The 23,677-nt window shown below is 44.0% G+C and overlaps 1 protein-coding gene and 1 non-coding gene across 2 annotated transcripts; one reads left to right on the top strand and one right to left on the bottom strand.

The window, feature by feature from the left end:
• Window positions 1–455: 455 nt before the first annotated feature.
• On the bottom strand, window positions 456–23,219 carry GFRA3 (GDNF family receptor alpha 3). Its single transcript, XM_006070854.3, has 8 exons — window positions 17,988–23,219; window positions 10,091–10,378; window positions 6,040–6,132; window positions 4,438–4,750; window positions 2,289–2,392; window positions 1,987–2,121; window positions 1,488–1,576; window positions 456–1,275 (listed from the first exon to the last, which is right to left on the bottom strand). Exons 1-8 carry the CDS (start codon window positions 18,058–18,060, stop codon window positions 1,186–1,188), a joined length of 1,185 nt encoding a protein of 394 aa, XP_006070916.1. The 5' UTR covers window positions 18,061–23,219; the 3' UTR covers window positions 456–1,185.
• Window positions 10,818–10,889, top strand: TRNAE-UUC. The gene has a single exon. It is a non-coding gene; the product is annotated as a tRNA-Glu (tRNA).
• Window positions 23,220–23,677: the final 458 nt, after the last annotated feature.

The raw sequence follows: 23,677 nt of genomic DNA, 5'->3' as shown, positions 1-23,677 counted from the left end.
CAAATATCCATCAATACAGAACTGGTTAAATAAACTATGTATGTAGGAATATGCATTCATACAAGTCCATGTCACGCAGCTGATGAAAAGGATGATGTATTTCAAGCTCTTCTCATGGATGTTGAAAGGGGTCTGTGACTTACACTTTGACAGGCAGTGCCTGATCTTACTTACAAAATATTATACATACCTATAGGTCCTCATGTGCACAGATGTACAGGGAGTAGCAGATCCTAGGCAGCAGCTGGGACTAGTACCTGGTCCACAGCCTCACATACGTTACTTTTCTTCCAACTCCATGTCAAGTGCACAGGGAAGCTGAGAGACTTGCCCAGGGTCACATAAAACCTGGTGGCAGGGTCACTGTGTCTCTTAGATAACCTGGCCTGTGCTCTTGTGTCTGTAACACCCCTCGTTCTATACAAATTCACAATGTGAGACAATGGGAAAACAGAAAAGTTTTAAATCAAAATGTTTAATCATAATCCAAGAGGCTAAGGGGACTCTAGGACAGTAGCAGGAAGAAAGCAAGGCCCAAATGCTCCAGCTCCTGATGCTCAAGTGTTGTGTAGGATCCTGGGGCAGGGCTGGCAGTAGGTTCCCATCCCCCACTCAGAGGAGAAAACAAGGGATAGATAGGAGTCTTCCTCCAGCTTTCCTCACCATGAGGAATGTCTTTCCAGGTCACTTCAGAACACCCAAGTCTGCCTACCTGGAGAATGCAGCAGAGTGTGACTGATTTGTTAGAGCCTGAGTGATCATGGGTGGGCAGGAGAAAGAAATAAGGCGAGAACCTGGGAGAGCTGGATACCACCAGATGATATGCTGAAGTCCTAAGAAGGCGCAGCCCAAGAAGAAGTGAAGGGAATGACCTTGGCAGTCCAGTGGTTAGGACTCTGAGTGCTCACTGGGAGGGTCTAGGTTCAATCCCTGGTCAGGAAATGAAAATCCCACAAGCCGTGTGGTATGGCCAAACAAAAACAACAAAACAAAAAAAGAAGTAAAGGGCATGAGAACTCGGCTAGTCAGCTTCTGCCATGACCTCATCTGGAGTTGACTGGACATATGTCAGGGTTGCCACGTGGTAGACTGAACCTCCTTCCCGATGCTGTCCCTTCCTCACCCATTGCAGGCAGCAGGTCAGCTGGTGTGGTAGAAGGGAAGAGGGCCCCTGAGGAAGTCCAGCTACCAGAGACTCGAGAGCAGAATCAAGGTAAGAGTACAGGAGAAAAGAGTGGGCACCCAAGGCTGTGGCCTCAGAGCAGGGTTTTTGTTCTGTGGAAAAAATGAAATGGAGTCAGCTCCACCCTTTGCACCAGCTCAGCTTCCATCAAGGCCTTTTCCCCTCCCCTGAGATGTCCATTAGAGGTCTATAGTCCTCATGACCAAAAGGGACTCACACCACCCCCAGTCTCTTGCTCCCCTTGTCTGGGTTTCCCCCGATGGTCCAGAAAAGGCAGGAGGGGGTGTAACAGAGGAGCCCCTACCTGGCGTTCCATCACCGAAAAGGTAGAGGCTGCCCAGTCCTGGGAGAAGAGTTGGCTGTGAAAACGCATCTTAGCTGAAATGGCCTCCACTGAGGAGAGAAGGAAGACTGAGAGCAGGCAGATGTTGGAGATTTCTTAGACTCCAAAAGATGGAAAAGAAGTGTCTCAGGGACCCTGGCATGTATGACGGTGGGTGTGTGGCAGGTGGGAATGGGATATTATCTCATTCTGCTTGCTATTCCTTGAGCTGAAGAGTGTCCCTGGGGCTCAGACAGGTGAAAAGGCAGCTTGGCAGGGGCAGGAGGGTGGTCATTTAGGGAATGGGAGAAGGCAGAAAGGCCCAGGCTGGGGAGATGTACGCCTATGCTAAGGGCTGAGGGGGTTGCTCCATCTGCAGGAGATGGATGGAACCAGTGTGGACCACAGAGCTGACCCCTTCCCTCTCCCGGGGTTGAGCTGAACCAGCCACAGGGACTGGGAGCAGGTGGCAAGCACTCACTAAGGCAGGAGTTGTGGGAGAAGGACTCTTCCAGCCGCTCACACTCCTCTTGCAGATTGCCACTGCCTCGGCAGGTGCAGCTTAAGGCAACACTGGCATTGATATTGCTGACAAAATTGGGAGTCAAAGCAGTCCCTATAGAGTGAAGAGAAGATTATTGGTGACTAAGCCAACTCTGCCTTCAGCTCCCATCCATCTCCCACCTGTCTCAGGACCACTCCATCTGGGTTCAGTCTTGAGAGCATTTTCACCCGCCAGGCTGGCCAACCTGTTGGCTCCCTACCCACGTTCCCCAGCCTCACCAATCAGCCCCATGTATGCCCGCAGACATCTGGACTGCTCTGTTGCACAGGTCCCTAGAATGTCCATGGGATGGCAGTGGGTCTGAAAATCTGCCAGACGTGATCTGGAAAAAAGGAAATTTCAAGAGTCCCCGTTGACGGTCCGGCCTGCAGCCATCAACTTGCTGCCCCTTTAGCTGACATGCCTATCTTCATGCCAAATACTCCTCTGCCTTTCAGAGCCTGAGCCATGGCCTCCTCCTGAGTGAGGCCTGCTCCTGTCACAGTCAAATATACTATCACCCCAGTCTCCACAGCGTATCACTTTTAACTTGGGCTCCAAAATCCCTAATTATGAGACCTCAGGCAGTTTCTTTAACCTCAGTTTCCTTGACAGTAAACAGAGACAAAAATAGCACTACCTTGTGGATTTTTGTGAGGATGAAGTAAGAGCATTAAATGTACAGCATTTAATAGGGCCTGGTATTCAGTGAGTATTCAGTAAATGTTAGATATTATTATTTTAACACTCATCCTACAATAGGTAAAGCTGGTTATCTTTAGGCGATGGAATTGTGAATATATTTTTCTATATATATTTGTGCAGTTTTCCTTACATTTTGCCTGGTGTTAGAAGAGTGGTTTACTTCTCTGTCATCCCCATTCAAATGCAAACTCCTTGAAGGGAGGGACAATATCTTAGTCATCTAGCCCAGCACTTGTTAAGTGATTGTGAAAGTAATAGGAACAGCTACCAGCATAACAACAGGCAGCAGAGCAGAGCCTTTAGGAGCAGACTCTAGGCCAGACTTCTTTCACTCTAAACTTCATTAACAAACCTGACTTACTATCTAGGGGTGAATTTGAGTAAGCTATTTATCCTTTCTCTGCTGTGGTTTCTTCATTTGTAAACTGAGGATGATTAAAAAAAAAAACAACATTCTTACAGAGTTCTTGTGAATTTTAGAAGAGTTACTAGATGTTAAGTACTTAAAACAGTACTTAGCCCATAGTAATTACTAAGTGTTAATATTATGTTAACTAAGAGCTTTTATTATGTAATATTTTACAGAAGAGGAAGTGGGACTCAAGAGAGGTGACTTGCCCAAGGTTACAGAGAACTAAGTGGTAGAACCAAGCTGCAACACAAAGTTGGTGTGACTGTCAACAAATATCACTTGAAAGGATGATAACGTCAATCTGATGAATGTTTGCGTGAGAAGGTCAAAGTAAGCCAGATTAAAATTCTGCTTACATTTTTATCAGACACCTTACAATTCTTCATGTTCTTTGATTTGGTAATGACATTTGTAGCAACACAACCTAAGCAATAATTAGATTTGTGCACAAAGATTAATAAATAACAGTAATATTTATTGCAGCATTATTTATAGCAGTAAAGAAAGCAACCTAAATATCTATAAACAGAGAAATTATTAAATAAAATATGGGGTATCTATAAAGTGAAATACAAGGTACACAGTTAAAAAGTAAGTTGTTAAAGGACAGTAAATGACAAAATAAGCACCATCATTTACTGAGTCCTTACTTAACTGCACTAGTAAGCTAACTCTCTACATAAATTACGTAATTTAACTCTCACCAAAATCCCAAGAGGTCTGCATTATTATCCCAGTTTTTACAGAGGAGTAAGTGGAACCTTGGGTTAAGTGACAGAATTTTAAGTTAAGTGATAGATGCAAGGTCACACAGACAAGGATTTAAATTCACATATGTCTGACTTCAGAGCTTGTCTTCATCTCTATTCCATACTGCTTCCATCAGAAAATGCTCACCAGATACGTACCATAAGTGGAAGAAAAGCAAGATAAATATACTCTCAAAATGTCTGATTTTGTTTATCTGTAGAGAAAAAAGATTGGAAGGAAATGCTCTCCAAAGTATGTTAGATTAACTCCAGGTGATGGGTTTGGGGTGATATTTTAAGACACATTTATATTTTCTAAGGTTTTTACACTGTGTGTGTGTGTGTACACACACACACTCACATTTACCCCTAGAAAAGAGTTTTAAAAGGTATCGAGAGTAGCTACCTGGTGAAGTCAGTCCAGGATCCCTGGGCTAGGTTAGATTCAACCCTGCCCAGGAAGAAGCCCGGAAGGAGTGGCACCCACCCCGTTCACCAGCACCCAGCACATAGCACCCGCACCTGCACAGCGGGTCGGATACGCAGACGTGCCGAAGCTCCAGGCAGTTGGGGGCCTCCGAGGGCAGCGCGCAGCTGGGGGCGATGGTGTTGCGCCGGCGCTGCCCGCAGCCCTGATCGGTGGGCGCGCACGGGCACAGCAGCAGGCCCTGCGAGTGAGGCTCTGAGGCCTTCTCGAAGAAGGTGCGCAGCTGCCTTTGGCAAGTGTGGCGCTGGCAGCGGGACCCAGAGCACGCCTCCCCGTACGCCTTGCGCAGCCGGTCACACTTGTCATTAAGAGTGCACAGCATGGCGAACTTGAGGCAAAGGTCCGAGTCTGGGGGGAGAGGGGAAGCAAGTCAGCAGTCCTCTTCACAGACCTGCAGCCCAGCCTCTGATTTATCAAGGGCGGTAGTGGGAGGGCACTACCGTCAGGGAGGACTGCCCTGAAAAAGGCCTTGCCCTCTAGCCTCAAACAATGTTGGTATTCATGAGCCTCCCGCATCCTGCTCCTCTGCTTGCCTAGGCTTTTTGTTTGTTTGTTTGCTTTTAAGCCACATACATCTAACCGAATCCTTTTTACAATCCTATGCAATGAGTGAGATCGCATGGTGGAAACTGTAACAAGAGGCCCTACAACATTCTAAAGTACTTTCTGGGAAATTCCCTGGAAGTCCAGCAGTTAGGACGCCAGTCTTTCACTTCTGAGGGGTTCCATCCTTGGTGGGGGAACTAGGATCCCACAACCCTCCTGGTGTGGAAAAGTATACTTTCTGAACTGTCCACAACAGATGCAACCGAATTCTACTTAGGATTTTGGTTCTGTATCTGTATTCTGTCCATCTTTCTTTGATTGATGCATGCATAAAAAAACCCATACTCTGAGTCTTGGGAAATCATGGTGATACTTCTATTAACAGAATATTTCAGCAGTCAGAACAGAGTAACTGGAATAGGTTATTCCCAGATTCCTTGTAACCTAGAGTTTCTAATATATAAATTTCTATACTTTTCTCTCAAAATTCTAATATGAAGAACTGACTGTACAACAAATCTCACATCTCTCTCAAAAAGAGAGTGCATGTGTGTCTTCCTCTCCAATTAACACAACAGCCTCACTTTCTTGAAAAACATGCATCATAGTCCTTGCCAGACAGATGGCTCCCCACCCTGAATCACTCCTGAGGAGTCACACTCTCTCTCACCATTCCCTGCCCAACACCTCGCCCATCCCATTAGAATGGTTGAAAACAAGCAATTTCCTGGTCTTCAGGGACCATAAGCTACTTTCCTGGCTGCCTCGAATTAGGGTAAATACTCCATTTCAGCACATTTTTTCCCTGGGACTGCTGCCACTCCCTTCTAACCCTTTGTAGAGATCCACCCTTTGGAAGCTAGAAGCTCTAACAGGCTCTCTTTGATTATCTCCTTAATAACTATTGCTTTTTGTTGATTTGTGAGACTAGATTATGCCCCATAGCTCAGACTCTCACCATGACAGGGCTTCTTTAGTCACCTGGCAGTCTAGAACTCTCCCCTCTTATTACCCAGCTGTGTTCCCCACCAGCCACCCTTCCCGCAGGGTCCAGGCCCTCCCATACCCCAGCCCCAGCTGGCCCTGCACACCTGGTATGAGCATGTTCAGTTTGCTGAGATTCATTTTCCAGGGTTTTCTGGTCACTGTGTCTTCATAGGGAGAGACATCCAGCTCATAGTCACCTAGAGACAAGGTAGGATGCATCAGAATCCTGAGGACTGGGCTGTGGATGAGAGTAGGAGGAGCTGAAGCTCCTGGGGAAAAGGCAAAGGCACAATCTCTACCCAAATAGCTGCATCCTGGGCGGAGGAGAGGAAAAAAAATGGGGCCATAAAGGTACAGGCTAGGCTTGATGAATAAACTGGGTTTAATGGTAAGAAAAATAAAGCTACTGTTTGTTGTGCACACTGTATACTGGGCACTATGGTATTTTATATATATATATATATATATATATATATATACAATTTCACTTAGTCTTCATAGAAGTCTTTGGGTAGGTAAAAGGAAACTGAGGATAAGAGAGGTTTAATTCACTTGCTCAGGCTCACATAAGCTAATAAGTGGAGTCGGGATTTGAAATCTAGATTATCTGATTCCACAGTCTCCACTCCTAACTACTACGCATATCGCCTGTAGGCATGTAAACAGGTAAAGGGATTCTGTCCTGTTTGCTCTTGCAATTGGAGAAGGGGCCATGGTGAACTCTGTTCCAGGACCGACCACTTGGCTATGGAAATTTATCACACGCTGAGGTGATGGAAACGTTACCAGGCCCAGAATGAACCTGACTGAGAAAAGCAGAGAAGGGAGAGACAATGATTTCAAAGGAAATACATCTCTTTCAGAAGCCCTCATGGGGCTGTGAGCTCCTGAAAGAGATGTACAGGATCTTATAAAATCACTGCATACACAACATTGTTAACCAACTGTACCTCAATTAAAAAAAAAAAAAATTACTGCATAGCTCATACACAAGGTGCTTAATAAAGGCTGGTTAAAAACTATTGTTTAAAGACAGAGGTGAGCTTGCAGGGACATTCTGGGAGTATGTCTTCAGTAGAGAAGGGATATGTATGCTACGAAGTCGCTTCAGTCGTGTCCGACTCTGTGCGACCCCAGAGACAGCAGCCCACCAGGCTCTGCCGTCCCTGGGATTCTCCAGGCAGGAACACTGGAGTGGGCTGCCATTTCCTTCTCCAATGCATGAAAGTGAAAAGTGAAAGGGAAGTCGCTCAGTCGTGTCCGACTCACAGCGACCCCATGGACTGCAGCCCACCAGACTTCTCCATCCATGGGGTTTTCCAGGCAAGAATACTGGAGTGGGGTGCCATTGCCTTCTCCAAGGGATATGTATAGTATCAAGCAAATCAGAAAGGATGAGTTGAATGCCTGGGGAGACCTGGGAGCTCCCAAGGGAAAAGAGGGGGAAGGCAAGAGGATTTAGGGAGAGGGTTCAGGTGAAGCTCTAGAAGTGAGGTGATTAGGATGAGGAGAGGAAGTCAGGGAACAAGGAGAGTGGTATATTGTACTACTGTTTCCAATTGCTTGCTGGAGGATGATTATATATCTTTACCTGTTGCCATGTTCTAGGCCCCCTAGGAGAGAACTGTACTTTCCCACCCTACTGTAAGGTTTGGCCACATGACTTGCCTTGGTCTGTGGATTGTGAGCTTCAGAGACTTAATCACCTCTAAGAAGAATTTTTAAGATCACATGGTCCTGCTGTGGTTCTTTTCCACCTACCATCCTGGATCCTCAAATGAAAAAGACAGGTGGAGCAAAAACAAAGCCAACTAACTCATGGAAGCCCATGGCAGATGTGTGTAACATGAACAAAAGTTACATTTTTGTTGGTAAAAGCCAAGGATTTTGCGGTTGGTTGAATAATTTAGCAAACTCTTATTAAACATGTAATTGGTATCTAGAAGTGCAGTGCTGAAGTAACAAAATCTAAAATAAACAGTATTAGCTTTGGGACTGGGCAGTGGGCAGTGAATAAGCTGTTATTGGGGGCTGGCAGCTCTCATTATGCAGTGGCACAATGTTTGGTAAAATTGTTGCCTGCAATAACTTGGAAGGAAGATGATGTACGAGTGAGCTTGTGCTTTAAGAGGAAGAAGCTAAGAAAAGGAAGATTACTAGTGAATGTTGTGAATGCTCATGACTATATTTGGCAAGGTACCACAAGAAAGATATAAGCTTAGAGAACTGACCAGTTTACCAATAAGGAGGAAACAGAGAAGAAAGAATACGGAAATTCTAGGACTTGCAGGATTAAGAAATGCAACTGCGTCTCATATTCTAATGGTAAAAGATAAAACTGAAAAATGCTTTGAGTAATAAGCTCAATTACAACTCAGCCCTGGGGAAAGACAAATTCAAGTTCGTGGCTATCATGCCCTTTGTAGAGATCCCATCGATTAAGACAGTATCCAATAAATCCTGCCAGTTGGACAAATATGCTCAGGGAAAAAAGACTGAGATAGTGGCTCAGGCACAGAAGTTTGATAAGGGCAAGGTACCTCTAATTAGGTCTGGAAAGAGATGTATGTCTTGAAAAGGATTATAGGAACAGCTACTGGCACATGAGGTGACAGAATCAAAAGATATAAAACACAATTATGTATTGAGAGAGTAGTACTGCTAAGAGCCACCAGCCTAGATTAAAATAGACTCTGACTATTTGAGACTTAAGATGCTCCAACATTCCTCAAGTAAGAAGCAAGCAGAGAATGCTATTCAGTCCCTAAGGAGGTCATAGTCTCCAATGCCCTTTTCAGATGTAGCCCAAGAAATTAATGGAAAGGAAAGGACCTCCCAGAGAGCTGAGAAACTCCTGGGCTTTTGCTCCCCAATAAGCAAAAGCAGGGCCTTATTAAAGAGCAATTCCTACTCCCAGGGAAGACAGCCCTTGCATCAGTTGTGTGGCAGGACATCAGAATTGCTATGAATCAATGTCTGCTGTGTGCTTCCCATTATTCCTCTTTCTGAGTTTGTTGTGCTTCTCCTGTCCCTGTTCCCTTACTACATATTGAGTATATATGGGAAGCAGATGACTTTTTAGTATATACGTTTCTAGATTAAGAGGAACCACACATTCAGACCTTATACAGAAATTGTCACAAGATAATATCCAAGTCGGGGATCTTGGAGTCTGATGTTCTGCTTAAACAGAATACTTAGGCACCTTCCTTAGTGAGTAGTTATATTTTCTTGTGGAAGGGAGGGAAATGAATGTTTTGACCAAGTGATGAACTACAGTAGATTGCATTGCTGTTTCTACTTATTTTTACCCTTCCTGTAAGACTACACATCCTCATTTATTGCCATGAGATTTTTAGAGTCCCCTGGGAGAGGACATCAGGTTTGACCATGTGATCTGCTTGTCAATGGAATGTGAGCAAAAGTATTTCATGTGATGTCTGAGCAGAAAGTTTTAAAGGCATCAAATGATTCTGCCAATGCTCATTTCCGTCTGCCATCAGAAAGGAACATCCCACGTAGAGGCTGAACTGGATCCCAGAACGAAGAGGACACATGACACAGCCAAGACAGAACCTCAGGAAGAACTTAACCTTTTTTTTACATGACCCTGTTTCATTATTGCAGCATAGTCCAGTAAAATTGACTATATAAAAAGGGATCTCTAGAGTCAGAGGAAGCTCCTCTTTGGTCTTCCAGTGCCCTCTGTCTTTTACCATCTCTTGTCTAGTTAATGAGTATCCTCTCTGTTAAAGGCTGTACCAGGACACAGCCTCCCAGCCTCTCTGAACCTAGGATTATCTTGTATTTGTATGTTGTATTTATGGGTTAAGACCATTTCCCTCCACTTCCTCTCCTATCCATCTGTTCCAGGAGCTCCCCATGTTGGGCCTTAGCCTGGTTCAGAGATCTTCCAAGAGGCAGCCACATGTTTCCAGGTAAAAGAAAGGGGGAAGTAGTGGGAAGGGAGGGCAGTATTCTGGGACCCAAAAGGATACAGCCAATTGCTCCTTGCATTTCTTACTGATGTCAAATGCAGAGCTTCATTATCATCCCTGTCAGAATCTACCATGTGGCCCATATCCAACAGGATTAAAAATCAACTCCCAAGAGCCATCTTCCCTAGCTTAGCCCACTCTAGGATGGGAGCCTCACCAAGGCTACGGGCAGGATGAATGGTCCAGTAGATGTCCAGGCAGGTAGCTTGGTTCTTCATGCGCCGATGGCATGTACAGCTCATCAGAGAGCTATTCCTGAGTTGCTGTGCTGCTTCCATGCAGTCCTCAGGGACCAAAGGCTCCTCTGCAGGTGATGAGGTGCTTATACTTGAGGCACAGGAATTCAGGTAGTGGTAGGTAGCATTGCAAGTGGGATCGGCCTGGCACTTCCTCCTGGCCTGGATACAGCTGTTTGTGAATCGGCCTTCTGTGGGGAGGTGGTCCCCTATGGAAGGAGAGAGGTCAAGAGAGGCTCACATAAGGTCAGAATAGCTGTCTGAGAAAACCGAGTCATAAGGTAGGACAGGGGGATTCTGGACGAAATCTTTAGCAGGAAAGTCTTGGGGTAGCACAGAGGCCTTTAGTGGGGAACAAGAAGTCCAGTGGGAGGGTCTGCCATGGTCACAATCTGGTAGAAGAGATCAGGCTCAAGAAAGGGTAGGGGTTTGATAAAGAAAGGCTGCTCAGCCTCCTGGGAAGGGAAGGGGAACAACTGTTTGAAGCTGAGCCTGATGACCCTGCCAGTTACTGGAAGAGGGCCCTGAGCAGAGTTATGCCATGAACAGGGCTAGCATCATAACCAGAGAGTTGAGAATGTGCACGGGAGTGCTAAATGACAGTTAGCAACAACTCTCAGTCTTCCATTAAAAGTCACTTAAGGGAATTCCCTGGTAGTTCAGTGGTTAGGACTCAGCGTTTTCATTGCTGGGGCCCAGGTCCAATCCCTGGTCAGGGAACTAAGATCCTGCAAACCTTGCAGCACAGCCAAAAAAAAAAAAAAAAAAAGTCACTTAAAAATAACATGGTGTAAACAAAATTAAAAACTTAAAAAATATATATAATAAAAACCCTTATAGTGGGAACTTGCTGGGGTAGGGCACTTTTACTGATTCTGTTACTTACTCAGGAATATCATGGTTGGTTGTATGTCAGCCCTGGAGAAAGGCCCTGCACTCTAGGCCCTAGGGTCCCTATCAAGTGGTAACAATACACCATCATCCCCCAGTTTTTCAAGGCAGGACATCTAGGAGTCATTCTGAATTCTTCTCTTTCCTTCACATCCTATGTTCAATCCAGCAAGTCCTGTCAATTCCACTACATATCTGGAACCTGTCTATTTCTCTCCACATCTATCACTACTTCCTTAGCTCAAGCCACCACCAATTTCTGTCTGAACTAGTTAAGAGTCCTTATTGGTCTCCATGATTCCATCTTCGAAATTCATTCTCTGTTACCACTCAGCCATCTTTTTTGTTTTCCAGCTTTATTGATATATGATTGACATACAACATTTTTTAAGTTTTAGATGTACAACATGATCATTTGATACATGTATATACTGTAAAATGTTACAATTGGTTAACAAATCTTTCATTTCACATAATTACCATTTTCTGTTGTTGCATCCATCTTTTTTAATAAATTGTTTTAGGTTGTGAAAGTTCAATTTTATTGAAGTAAAATTCACCTTTGGTGATCATTCTGAGATGTATAGAAATAGCAAATCACTATATTGTTCACCAGGAACATAGCATTGTAGGTCAATTATACTTCAAAAACAAACATTCTCATAGGAAAAGAAATCAGATTTGCAGCTACCAGAGGCAGAGGGTGGGAAGGAAGAACTGGATGAAGATAGTCAAAAGATGCAAACTATTTAAAAAAAGAGAGAGAAAGAAAAATCATGCAACATAAAATCAATCATCTTAAAGGGCACAAGTAAATGGCATTTAGTATATTCACAGTGTTGTACAACCATCACTTCTAAATCCAATTCATTTTCATCACCCCAACAGGAAGCTCATACCCATTAAACAGTCACTCTTCATTCTCACTTCCCCCTAGTAGTCAGCTGTCTCTATACATTTGCCTATCCTACATGTTTCATGTAAATGGAACCATAAAATACATACTTTTGTATCTATCTTCTTTCATCTAACATACTTTTTTTGACAATCACCCACATTGTGGTATAAATCAGTGTTTCACTCTTTCTTATGAATAATATTTTATTGCATGGATACCATAATTTGTTTTGTTTATGTAAACATTAGCTGATGGACATTTTTGATCTTTGGTTACTGTGAATAGTGCTACGTAAACATTTACACACAAGTATTTGCTTGAACACCGGTATTAATTTTTCTTGGGTATTTCTCTACAAGTGGAATTGCTGGGTCACATGATAATTCTATGTTTAACTTTCTGATGAGCCACTAGATTGTTTTCCACAGGAGCTGGTATCATTTTACATTCCTACTAGCAATGCGTGAGGGTGGTTCCAATTTCTCTACATACTTATTAACTCATGTTTTCTGTTTTTTGTTCTGTTTTTACAGCCATCCTTGTGGGTGTAAGCTAGTATCTCATTGTGGTTTTCACTTGCATTTTCCCTAATAACTAATGATATTGAACATATTTTCATGTTTTTGTTAGTCATTTGTATATCATGTTTGCTAATAAAGCATAACATAGGAAAACACATGAATCAAAAATGTATAGCTTAATGAATTTCTAATTACATATACCTGTGTAACCAGATCGCCAGATAAAGAATCAGAACATTAATTACTAGCATGCCAGAAGCCATCTGCCAGTCCTCATCTTCCTAACAAAGTAAACACAACATCTTGATTTCTAACATTAGTAATTTGTTTTGCCTGTTTTTCAATCATACATGTGTTTTTGGTGTCTTGGCTCCTTTTGCTCAATATTAAGTTTCTGAAATTCACCCACACTGTTAAGTATAGTTGCAAATAGCTTATTTTCATTGCTGTATAGCATTCCATTGTGTGAATATAACATAATTTTAATGCTGACTAGCATTATATGGGATCATCTCTTAACTGTTTTCTTGGCAAAACATCCTGGAATGCGAAGTCAAGTGGGCCTTAGGAAGCATCACTATGAACAAAGCTAGTGGAGGTGATGGAATTCCAGTTGAGCTATTTCACATCCTAAAAGATGATGCTGTGAAAGTGCTGCACTCAAATGCCAGCAAATTTTGAAAAGTCAGCAGTGGCCACAGGACCGGAAAAGGTCAGTTTTCATTCCAATCCCAAAGAAAGGCAGTGCCAAAAAATGTTCAAACTACCAGACAGTTGCATTCATCTCACACGCTAGCAAAGTAATGCTCAAAATTCTCCAAGCTAGTCTTCAACAGTATTTGAACTGAGAACTTCAGCTGTTCATGCTGGATTTAGAAAAGGCAGAGGAAATCGAGATCAAATGGCCAACATTCATTGGAACATAGAGAAAGCAAGAGAGTTCCAGAAAAACATCTACTTCTGCTTTATTGACTATGATAAAGCCTTTGACTGTGTGGATCACAACAAACTGTGGAAAATTCTTCAAGAGAGGGAATACCAAACCATCTTACCTGCCTCCTGAGAAATCTGTATGCAGGTCAACAGTTTGAACTGGACAACAGTTAGAACTGGACATGGAACAACAGACTGGTTCCGAATTGGGAAAGGGGTATGTGAAGGCTATATATTGTCACCCTGCTTATTTAACTTATATGAAGAGTACATCATGTGAAATACTGAACTGGATGAAGCACAAGCTGGAATCAAGATTGCCGGGAGAAATATCAATAACCTCAGATATGCAGATGATGGCACCCTTATGGCAGAAAGTAAAGAGGAACTAAAGAGCCTCTTGATGAAAGTGAAAAAGGAGAGTGAAAAAGCTGTCTTAAAACTCAACGTTCAAAAAATGAAGATCATGACATCCAGTCCCATCACTTCATGGCAAATAGATGGGGAAACAATGGAAACAGTGAGAGACTTTATTTTCTTGGGCTCCAAAATCACTGCAGATGATGACTACAGCCATGATAATTAAAAGATGCTTGATCCTTGGAAGAAAAGCTATGACCTACCCAGACAGCATATTAAAAAGCAGAGACATTACATTGCCAACAAAGCTCCATTTAGTCAAAGCTATGGTTTTTCCTGTACTCATGTACGGATGTGAGAGTTGGAGTATAAAGAAAGTTAAATGCCAAAGAATGGATGCTTTTGAACTGTGGTGTTGGAGAAGACTCTTGGGAGTCCCTTGGACGGCAAGCAGATCAAACCAGCCAATCATAAAGGAAATCAGTCCTGAATATTCATTGGAAGGACTGATGCTTAAAGCTGAAACTCCAATACTTTGGCCACCTGATGTGAAGACCAACATTGGGAAAGACCCTGATGCTGGGCAAGATTGAAGGCAGGAGAAGGAGATGACAGAGGATGAGATGGCTGGATGACATCATTGACTGGATGGACATGAGTTTGAGCAAACTCCAGGAGTTGGTGATGGACAGGGAAGTCTGGCACGTAGTCCATGAGGTCGCAAGAGTTGGACACGACTGAGTGATTGAACTGATGAACTTAAAAACTGTGTATCAGATCATCTCATTTCTCTGCTTAAATCCTTCTACCAGCTTCCATTGCACTTAGGTTAAGATCTAGTTTATGAACGCTGGTTTACAAAGCCTTGTAGAGATCTGGCCCTGCCCAACTCTCTAACCTTCCCTCCTAGCTTTCTTCCTCTCCCACTTCCCTACATCTGCACCGACCTTCTTTCTGGTTGCCATAAAACAAGACAACCTTGTGTCCACCTAACCTTTCTGTTTGAAATGCTCTTCCACCTGATCTTCACATGACTGGACCCTTCTGGTCATTCAGTGGCATCTCACAAAGGCTATCCCCAACCAACCAAAGTAAAATAGCCCCCCAGCTACTCTAACATACTGTTATTCCAATTCTCTGCATAGTACTTATCACCATTTGATATATTTTTACTTCATTTTTAAATTTTCTTCCCAGCTAGATTTCCATGTCTATCTTATCATCACTCTAAACATTACCAGTGTTTAGAACAGTGTTTATTCTTTGTAAGCTCCCACTAATATTTAAAAAATAACCAGATAACAGATATTTTATGAGCCACCCCAATAACTTCTCTGAGCACCTTCTACTTATAATCAAAGAGTCCCAAAATTAGGAGGGGCCTCCAAGTTTAGTTAGTCCAACATTCTCTTCCAATCATATAATAATCAATTAGATTACTTATTAAAATGCACATTTCTGAGCCCTAGCTCCAAACTACCAAACAAGAATCTCTGGTGATAATGCCTGGGAATCTGAATTTTAGCAAATTCACTAGAATGATGCCCCTTAAAGACAATTGATGTCATATCCAATGTGTAAAAAAGGGCAGGGTGAGCAATACTGATTTTTCATTTTGCTTCAGGCTCTAATATGCCTCAACATGGCATTGTTACTTTTGCTTTAAAATTTTGGTATTTTGTTCATTGTGGATTTTTTGGCATTTGTTTTTACTTTTTGACATGTACACACTGCTATATTTATTTAGTCATTATTTATTTATTTATTTGTGGCTGTGCTGGGTTTTCATTTTTGCATGCAGGCTTTCTCTAGTTGCAGAGATGGGGCTTACTCTCTTGTTGCAGTGTTCTGGCTTCTCATGGTGGTGGCTTCTCTTGTTGCAGAGCACAGGCTCTAGATGCACAGGCTTAGTTGCAGCATGCGGGCGTAGTGGTTGGGACTGGTTGGTTCTAGGGCATGTGGGCTTCAGTAGTTGTGGCACAGGGGCTTATTAGTTGTGGCTTGAGGGCCCTAGAGTGTGCAGGCTCCAGTAGTTGTAGCCCACAGGTTTAGTTGCTCTGTGGCATGTGGAATCTTCCCAGACAAAGGATCAAACCCATGTCACATGCATTGGCATACAGATTCTTATCCACTGCACCACCAGGGAAGTCCTTAATTTTGACTTTTTAAAAAATTACTTTATTTATTTGGCTGTACTTGGTCTTAGTTGCAGCTCATGGACTCTTCAATGTTTGCTGCAGCATGCAGGATTATAGCTGCACCATGTGGGATCTAGTTCCCTAACCAGGGATCAAACCCAGTCCCCCTCCATTTGTAGCACGGAGTCTCAGCCACTGGACCACCATGGAAGTCCACAATTTTGATTTTTGAAAAGGGGATTGAACTAAACCAGAATTTCTCAATGCAGGGGATAAGAAAGAGAGAGGATGGGACCCTTTTAGGGACATATAAGAATTTCCAAAGGGAACCTGTGGTTCAAAAAGGCATGTTTGACAGGAATTCCCTGTAGTTCAGTGGTTAAAACTTTTTGCCTTCACTGCTGATGGCCCAGGTTCAATCCCTAGTCAAGGAACTAGGATCTTGCATGGCCAAAACATGAGCTAGGATCATGGCATGGCCAAAACAACGATAACAAAAACAAAAAAGTATATATAACAATTTTATATGTGAAAGATGAACAAAAGGACTTTTGAAATTTCAAAATTTATTTAAGGAAGACATAAGATTTTTATCTTTGTCAAAAAAGGGACATGGATTTAAACAGTTTGAGAAATGCTGCATGTTTAAGATGTTACTTCTAGTAGGTACCCAGAAAGTGCTTGCTGAAAGAAATGTAGCAGGTTCAAGTCTCATTGCTTTAACTGGACTAAATATTAAATATTGAGTCATAACAATTTTCAAAAGTAAACCTCTCTAATTTCTTAGCAGATACAGTTCACCAAGTCTGAGCAGTGGTAGATCTGGGGGCATTGCAGCTCCACAAAAGAAGGTGAGGGTCATGTTAAATTTCATCACTAACAGAGGGTAACTTGTTCCACTAAATTGGTCATGATGAAGGTGTTGAAAATTTACCCATATCCTGACATACAGCCATACTGTTAGGGTAGTGAAATTTCCTGGGCAGCTCAATCAGATCAGTGATGTCTTGCTGCTCTGATTTACTGACAAAGTCAGTCTGAACAGGTCAGTACTTTCCTTCCTTCCTTCCATATCTGTCTCTCAGCCAAGATTGCACTTCTGCAGTCCTACTTTGTGGAGGAGGTCATGTGCAGATAAGTACCTGGTCTCTGCCTCACGAGCCCCTCCAGCCAGGCTCTGGACAGGAGCCCACAGTGAGATTCCATGCACCCATCCCTCTCCCAGAGGCCACATGCATGCTCCTTAGGGGAATGGCATAGTTCTAAAATCAGGCCTTGCACCATGTACTACACAAAACACTTATTGGGGATCTATAACAGGGCAAGGCACTGTGCTGGGCAGCCTATACAGAAAGGCCATCTTACCCAATAGTGAATTTTCTGCTCCAGTTAAAATAATAATAAAGTACATCCTGAAGAGGGGGTTTGTTGATGGTGAGCAATATTCTCAACCACTCAGTAATGGTGTTGGCGAATTCTGGGCAGCAGTTTTCAACCCTAATTTGTGACAAGTCAGTTCTTTCTTTCTTTTTGGTGGGGGGGTGAAAATGCAGAGTCCTAACCACTGGACCACCAGGGAGTTCCCAGTGACAAGTTAGTTCTAACAAAAACTTCAATATTGTCATCTGTACCTAGTGGCCCCTTTCCCAGTCTTTACACGGGGTGGAAGTGGTAAAGCCCATGTGGAGCAAAAGGCGTCGTGCTTCTGATTCTCCCCGCCTCCTAGAAATGCTGTCTTGGTAGTGGCCTGGCTGCAGCTTGTTCTGTGACTGTATAGGAGCACCTCAAAAGAGGGAAGAGGGGGAACCGGCAGCGAGGAGATGCCTGGGTGCCCTGGCCACGGCTGACACTCAATCTACAAGTTCAGACACTTGGACTAGGCGTAGAACCCAGCCCCTTCCTGACACTCTAGGCTTCCTCCTCCAGTTCTCCAGGCTCGGACAGATGGACGCCAGGCATCAGGCAGCAGTGTGGGGTCTGAGACCTCTCTTGGCTCTGGTGCCGGCACCCCACTTACACTGTAACCACCAGCCCCATCCCCTCGGTCCCCAGCCGGGGCGGCTCCAACGACACTCACCAGCTCGGAGCAGCAGCGGCAGCAGGAGCAGGAGCGCAGGCGGCAAAGGTCGCGGGTTCTGCGGACGCGCCATGGTGGGATGCGCGCGCTGGCTGTCGACGTCGGGTGCTCTGCCTGCCCCCGACTCGGCGTTACCCTCTCCTAGCACAGGAGCTCTGTGAGCCGGGCTCCTCTACCGGCACCTCCCACCACTTCTCCCGCCCTTCCTCGCAGGGAGGGCGGCGCCGACACTCTCTCACCAGGGTCCCGGGTGCCGCCCTCCAACTCCAAAGCAGACGGACGCACCACGCAGTCTCTCCTACTAGACCCAGAGGGCTGCGAGGGTGGGGGCGAGCCAGGGTACGCGCCCCGGAGCCGCCGAGTCATTGTAGGAGCTGCCACTGGAAACTCGCCATCTCGGGGGTCCAAATATTTTTTTTTTTAAAGCATCCTATCTCACTTTCCGGAATCCGCTCTACCACCAAGAAACCACCCCCCCCCCCCCAAATGAAATCTTGTAACAAATGCACGAGGGCACTTGCATTTCAAGTTTTGGGGGTTTTTTTCCCCTTAGAATTTGCACATCTCTGATATCATTTCCCCACATCAGTATCTTCAGGAGTGAGATTCCGTTGTATTATTAACCCCAAGATTCTGCAGACAGGTGAAATGACCTTGCTGGGGACAGACTTGGGGCCAGATCCCAGGACCTTTGCCAGACTAGACTCTTCCAAAATTCAGCCCCTTCAGTGTCATGAGAAAGAATGGAAGGATCAAACCTCCCTCAGACTAAACTGCGGAGATTTCCCTGGATGAAAGATCACTGAGAAAGATGGTTGGAGAGATCATTTAGGAGCCTCATCATTTTCAGAGGAGGGTTAGGAGAGCAAGCTACTCTACCAAGAGCAAATACCTAGGAGAAACCCAGGACTTCTACCCATAAAGATAAGGGTTATTTATTAGATCAATTTACTGGGCTGGTTCCCACCTGCTCCCTGGATAAAGACAGAGGCAGAATGGCTTGTAAGAATGAGAACTAAACAGTACTTAAGGAAGATGGTAATGAAAGGTATTGAAGGGTGTTCTCCCCCAATCCTCAACCAAGCCCTCTCCTACTTCCACAGCCCACCTGGCAGAGGGCCAGGAGGGAGGGTACTGAGAAGTACAATATAAACCTCTGAGATTTATTGGCTGCTGCTTCTGAATATGGCCATCCTGCTGTGGCCTCTGGGGGGCATTTGCCAATGTAATCAGCTCAGAAAGAGAGTCATTCCAGCCAGGGTGTAAATCACCCTTCACAAAGCTAGGAGAGAGACATGTGGTGCTAGATAAGGAAAGAGACTTATGTAGCCTCCTGTGCCCTTTCCTCCCTTCTCCTGCCCAGGGGGAGCTGATTCCTGGGCTGTAATGTACTTTAAATGGAGTTTGTGCTTCATTTTAATCTATATCTGCCCTGCCAGTCTTACAGGAGAGCTGTGAAAGTGAGCATCTGGCTACTCAGCTTTTATACAGGGCCTATTCCCCCCAACCCGCACCAGTCCCACCCTACCTCTGTGTACCTTTCCCAAGTCCTTCCCTCCAGTAAGATTAGGAAACTTGTGGCTGGGGAGCTGATAGCCCCCACTCTCCGCTTCACTCTGGCAATAGTTCCAACATGGGATTTACAAGGCAAAATGTAACAATATCAGGTGATTGGGATGCTAGGAAAGGGTGCTATGAATCAACAAGGATGTAGGAGGTGATCAAGGGGTGTCAACTCTGCACTCTCCTTCAGCAACCAAGGCAAATCGGTTTGGGGTAGGAGGGTAGGCTTAAAAAAGGCATTTGCTCAGGGTGCCTACTCAGTGGGTCTACTCAATGCTCTCCCCACAAAAGGAACCAGGAAAGCAAAAGGAACAAGGTCAACTTGATGGGCTGAAAGCAATATCCAAAGCCACCTATAAAAGACCAGCCTCTGTTTGAGAGTAAATGAGATGCTTGGAGCATAATTCTGTCTGGGCACTGTTGTAAAGAGCTTGACATCATCGGGCCTTTAATGAGGATCGGTAACCAAGGCTGGTGGAGGGTTGAGGAAGCCTCTGCAAACAAATATGACTCCAAGACTAATATTGACAGCTCCTCCAGCATACTCTCTCCCCACCAACCATGTCCTTTGTGGCTGCCAACACCTGCTAGATAAGCAGCATTGCTGTTGGGAACCTTGTGGATAATGACAAATGAGCCAATCCTTTCTACAAAGATGTTACTCAACCATCATTCAATTCAATAATGTCTTTTGAGGCTGATTATGAGCCCAGCTTTATGCCAGGTGCAAAAATGATTAAGACACAAACTGCCCTGGGAGGGCTTTGCAAGCCACTGATTGGGGCTTAAAGCTCTGTATCTTACTCCACTTTCATTTGTAATCTTGGTTTTCTGCCTTCTATCAAGCCCTCTCTCACTGTTGGGCTTTAATTCCTGCCCTGCTGCTATCCTTAGCTAATCCAGGGTGTTAGCAGTTCAGTGAAAAACAGTTAAGAGAACAAGTTTTACAGACTACCTGGTTTCAATTGACATTATCAACACATGCTGGGTGACCTTGGGCATGTCACTTAATTTTTGTGCTTCAGTTTCTTCATCTGAAAAATTAATAGCCGTATTTACTTTGTATAACAGTTTTGAGGATTAAACAAGTATACAGTGAGTAAAGGGTTTAGCTTAGTGCCAGGCACATAGCACACACGGAATATCACTGCAGGAGTTAATTATTCTATGAACTCAGCCAGCCCTTACCAGTCAACCTACAGTTTTGGAGTTGGAGGCTAGATCCTCCTTTTGCTGAATATGCTAGTGGGCCAGAGTGCTTGTAGGGATGGAACAAAGAGAGTCATTTCTACCTTAAGGGCAGGAACTGTGACATATTTGAATGCTTGTGGTACTTAGAATTGACATCCCTAGAAAGAAACTAGTGAGTCTCTCACATTTGTCTGAACTGAATGAGGAAAGAAGATCCTCCATGCCTCTCACTTTATATATGACTGGTAAGGAAAGGGAAATGCTTCCCTCTCTGTAGCAAAGGTCAGCTAGGTACTGGGGCTGAGATTGCAACCAGAAGTGTTTTCAGACCAAAAGGTTTCCATTCTTTATCACTTGACTTCATGCTGAATGAATATCAGTCAGTATAAGGACACCAGCACAGAGCTAACCCCTTCATAGCCTCATGCAAAAGTTTCTGGATTGGGGTCTTAGTATGTGCCCTTAGTTTCAGTTCCTAAGCTGAAGCAACCCTATGGCCCTGACTTCTCAAGAACCTATAACTGAGGCACTTACACATTTAACACCTAATACAATGCCAATTTAGAAAGACACATCCTTCCATCGATGAGGATTTGGTAACAGCGAAGTCCATTAACATTACAGACTCTGGAGCCATACTGCCTGGGTTCATATCTCAACTCTGGCATTCATTAGCTGTGGGACTTTAAACAAGTTACTCAGTCTCTCTGTTCCTCAATTTCTTTATTGGTAAAACATGTATAATAGTGACTACTTACTTGCCTCACAGGATTGTTGTGAAAATTAGTTTATTTATATAAAATGAGTAAATGTTTACTTGCAAGCAATAAACAACTGAAAGGTTATTAGCTGCTATTATTATTGTTTCTGAAAATAACATGAATCACGTGACATGGTACCTATACAGTGGGAAGATATTTCAAGAAACTATATGGGAAAATGTAGCCTATCAGGCAAATATAATTTTCCACAAAGTAGATAGCTGATTAAGTCCTGAAGGCAATGGCAACCCACTCCAGTATTCTTGCCTGGAGAATCCCACGACGGAGGAGCTTGGTGGGCTACAGTCCATGGGGTCGCAAAGAGTTGGGCACGACTGAGCGACTTCACTTTCACTTATGTTTTATAACTCAGAACTTCCATTTAAGATCACTGAAATGTGAATACTTGTGCACCAGTCTCTTCCCAGGTAGGGGCTTGCTTCTCCCTTTCTGGGAAGAATTACATGAAATGACCCACTAGGGTAGGCAGTGAGTCAGAGACCCCTCCTCACACTTTGAAGTGGAGGTGCTTCATGCAGTTTCCTGGTCAGGCGACTAAGGTCCTGCCTGTTGTGAGGAAGTATGTGGAGTGGGACAAAAGAACAGCATCTTTCCCTCAGCTGTCTCCACCTATTAAAGCAGCAGCTCTTCTCTCCATTTTCCCCCAGCCTGTCTGAGCTCTGAGCTCAAGGGCTCAGGACAGGCAGGTTGAAGCTAGGGGTAGAGACTGCAGGCTGCAGTGGCTGCCTTAGAGAATACAGCAGTGCCCTCTGCTGTGAGGCAAGCATGCAGCACTCTGGGAGAAGAGCATTCTTGAACCTTGCAAAAATCAATGCAGTCACTTGGGCACATTCTTCCCTCCCAATCATTTTTTAAAAAGTCTCCCTGCTCCAAATCTGGGAAGGTGTTATTTTTGTCTCCATTCTATCTCAGGCTAGGCTTCACAGCCTTTTGTCCATTTCTAGTCCTGAGCTATCACTACTTACCAGGTTAATGCCACAGAATGACAATGTGCAATTCCACTGCCAACCAGGCCAAGTAGGGCTGTACTTTACTACACAGACAAAAACCTACTCACCTTAAAGAGCTCTAAAAAAGGAAAGCCTGGGGTAATGCTGAAGAGTGTAACTTAAAAATATCTTTTTGTGGATCCCTGCTTGGGGAACTAAGATAGCAAATGTCAGACGGCATGGCCAAATTTTTTTTTAATTGATTAATTAAATTAAATATCTTTCTGAAGTCTAACTGATCTTGCTTGGTACTTTTCTTTTCTTTCATTCTTATCTTCATATGGCATGGATGTCTACTTCCAACCATCCTAAATCTGTCTCTGAAACATGAAGTGGAGTGGGAAAAAACTTTGGAAAATGGTTAAAGTCAAAACTCCACTGAGGCAGACTTTCCTGGTGATCCAGTGGTTGAGAATCTGCCTGCCAGCGCAGGGGACACAGGCTCAATCCCTGGTCTGGGAGACTCCACATGCTGCAGGGCAACTGGGCCTGTGCGCCACAATTACTGACCCTGTACTCTCCAACGAGAAGCCACTGCAATGAGAAGCACCACTAGAGAGTAGCCCCCACAAACACTGCCCCCACTCTCTGCAACTAGAAGAAAGCCCGAACAGCAGGAAAGGTCCAGTGCAGCCAAAAATAAATAAATAAATAAATATTTTTTTAATTCTATTGAGGCTGCAGATAGGGAACCTTTGGAATGCAACTCAGACCTATCACTTGGTCTTACAGAATGGCAATTATTTTGGTTTTCTGAGTCTTGATACCACAAAGAATTGAGTCTGGGGCACACTTTTAGGCAATTCATACCATGGAATGGTATAGGAAAGCAAAGTCTGGAACACTGCTGAAGAATTCCATTTAAAAGGTTTTCTTTAATTCCAGAGCTGTAGTTCTCAAGCCTTGACGTGCATCACAATCACCTGAAAGGGAGATTTTTAAAACCCATATTTCTGTGCCCTAACTTCAGACATTCTGATTTAGTAGGTCTGGAGTGGGCTGTGAAAACCTGCATTTCAAGCAAAGTTCAGATAATGCTGATGGACCAGGGCCCAAATTTTGAGAACCATGGTCTGGAGAAAAGCACTTTGGCCTCAGCTATGAATAGAGATGGCTATATCTTTGTCTGAAGGAGTTTAAATGTGGTGATTACTTCCTTACATAC

Source organism: Bubalus bubalis, chromosome 9, assembly GCF_019923935.1.
Source record: "Bubalus bubalis isolate 160015118507 breed Murrah chromosome 9, NDDB_SH_1, whole genome shotgun sequence".
Taxonomy (NCBI): domain Eukaryota; kingdom Metazoa; phylum Chordata; class Mammalia; order Artiodactyla; family Bovidae; genus Bubalus; species Bubalus bubalis.
This window is presented reverse-complemented; position numbering and strand designations above follow the sequence as displayed.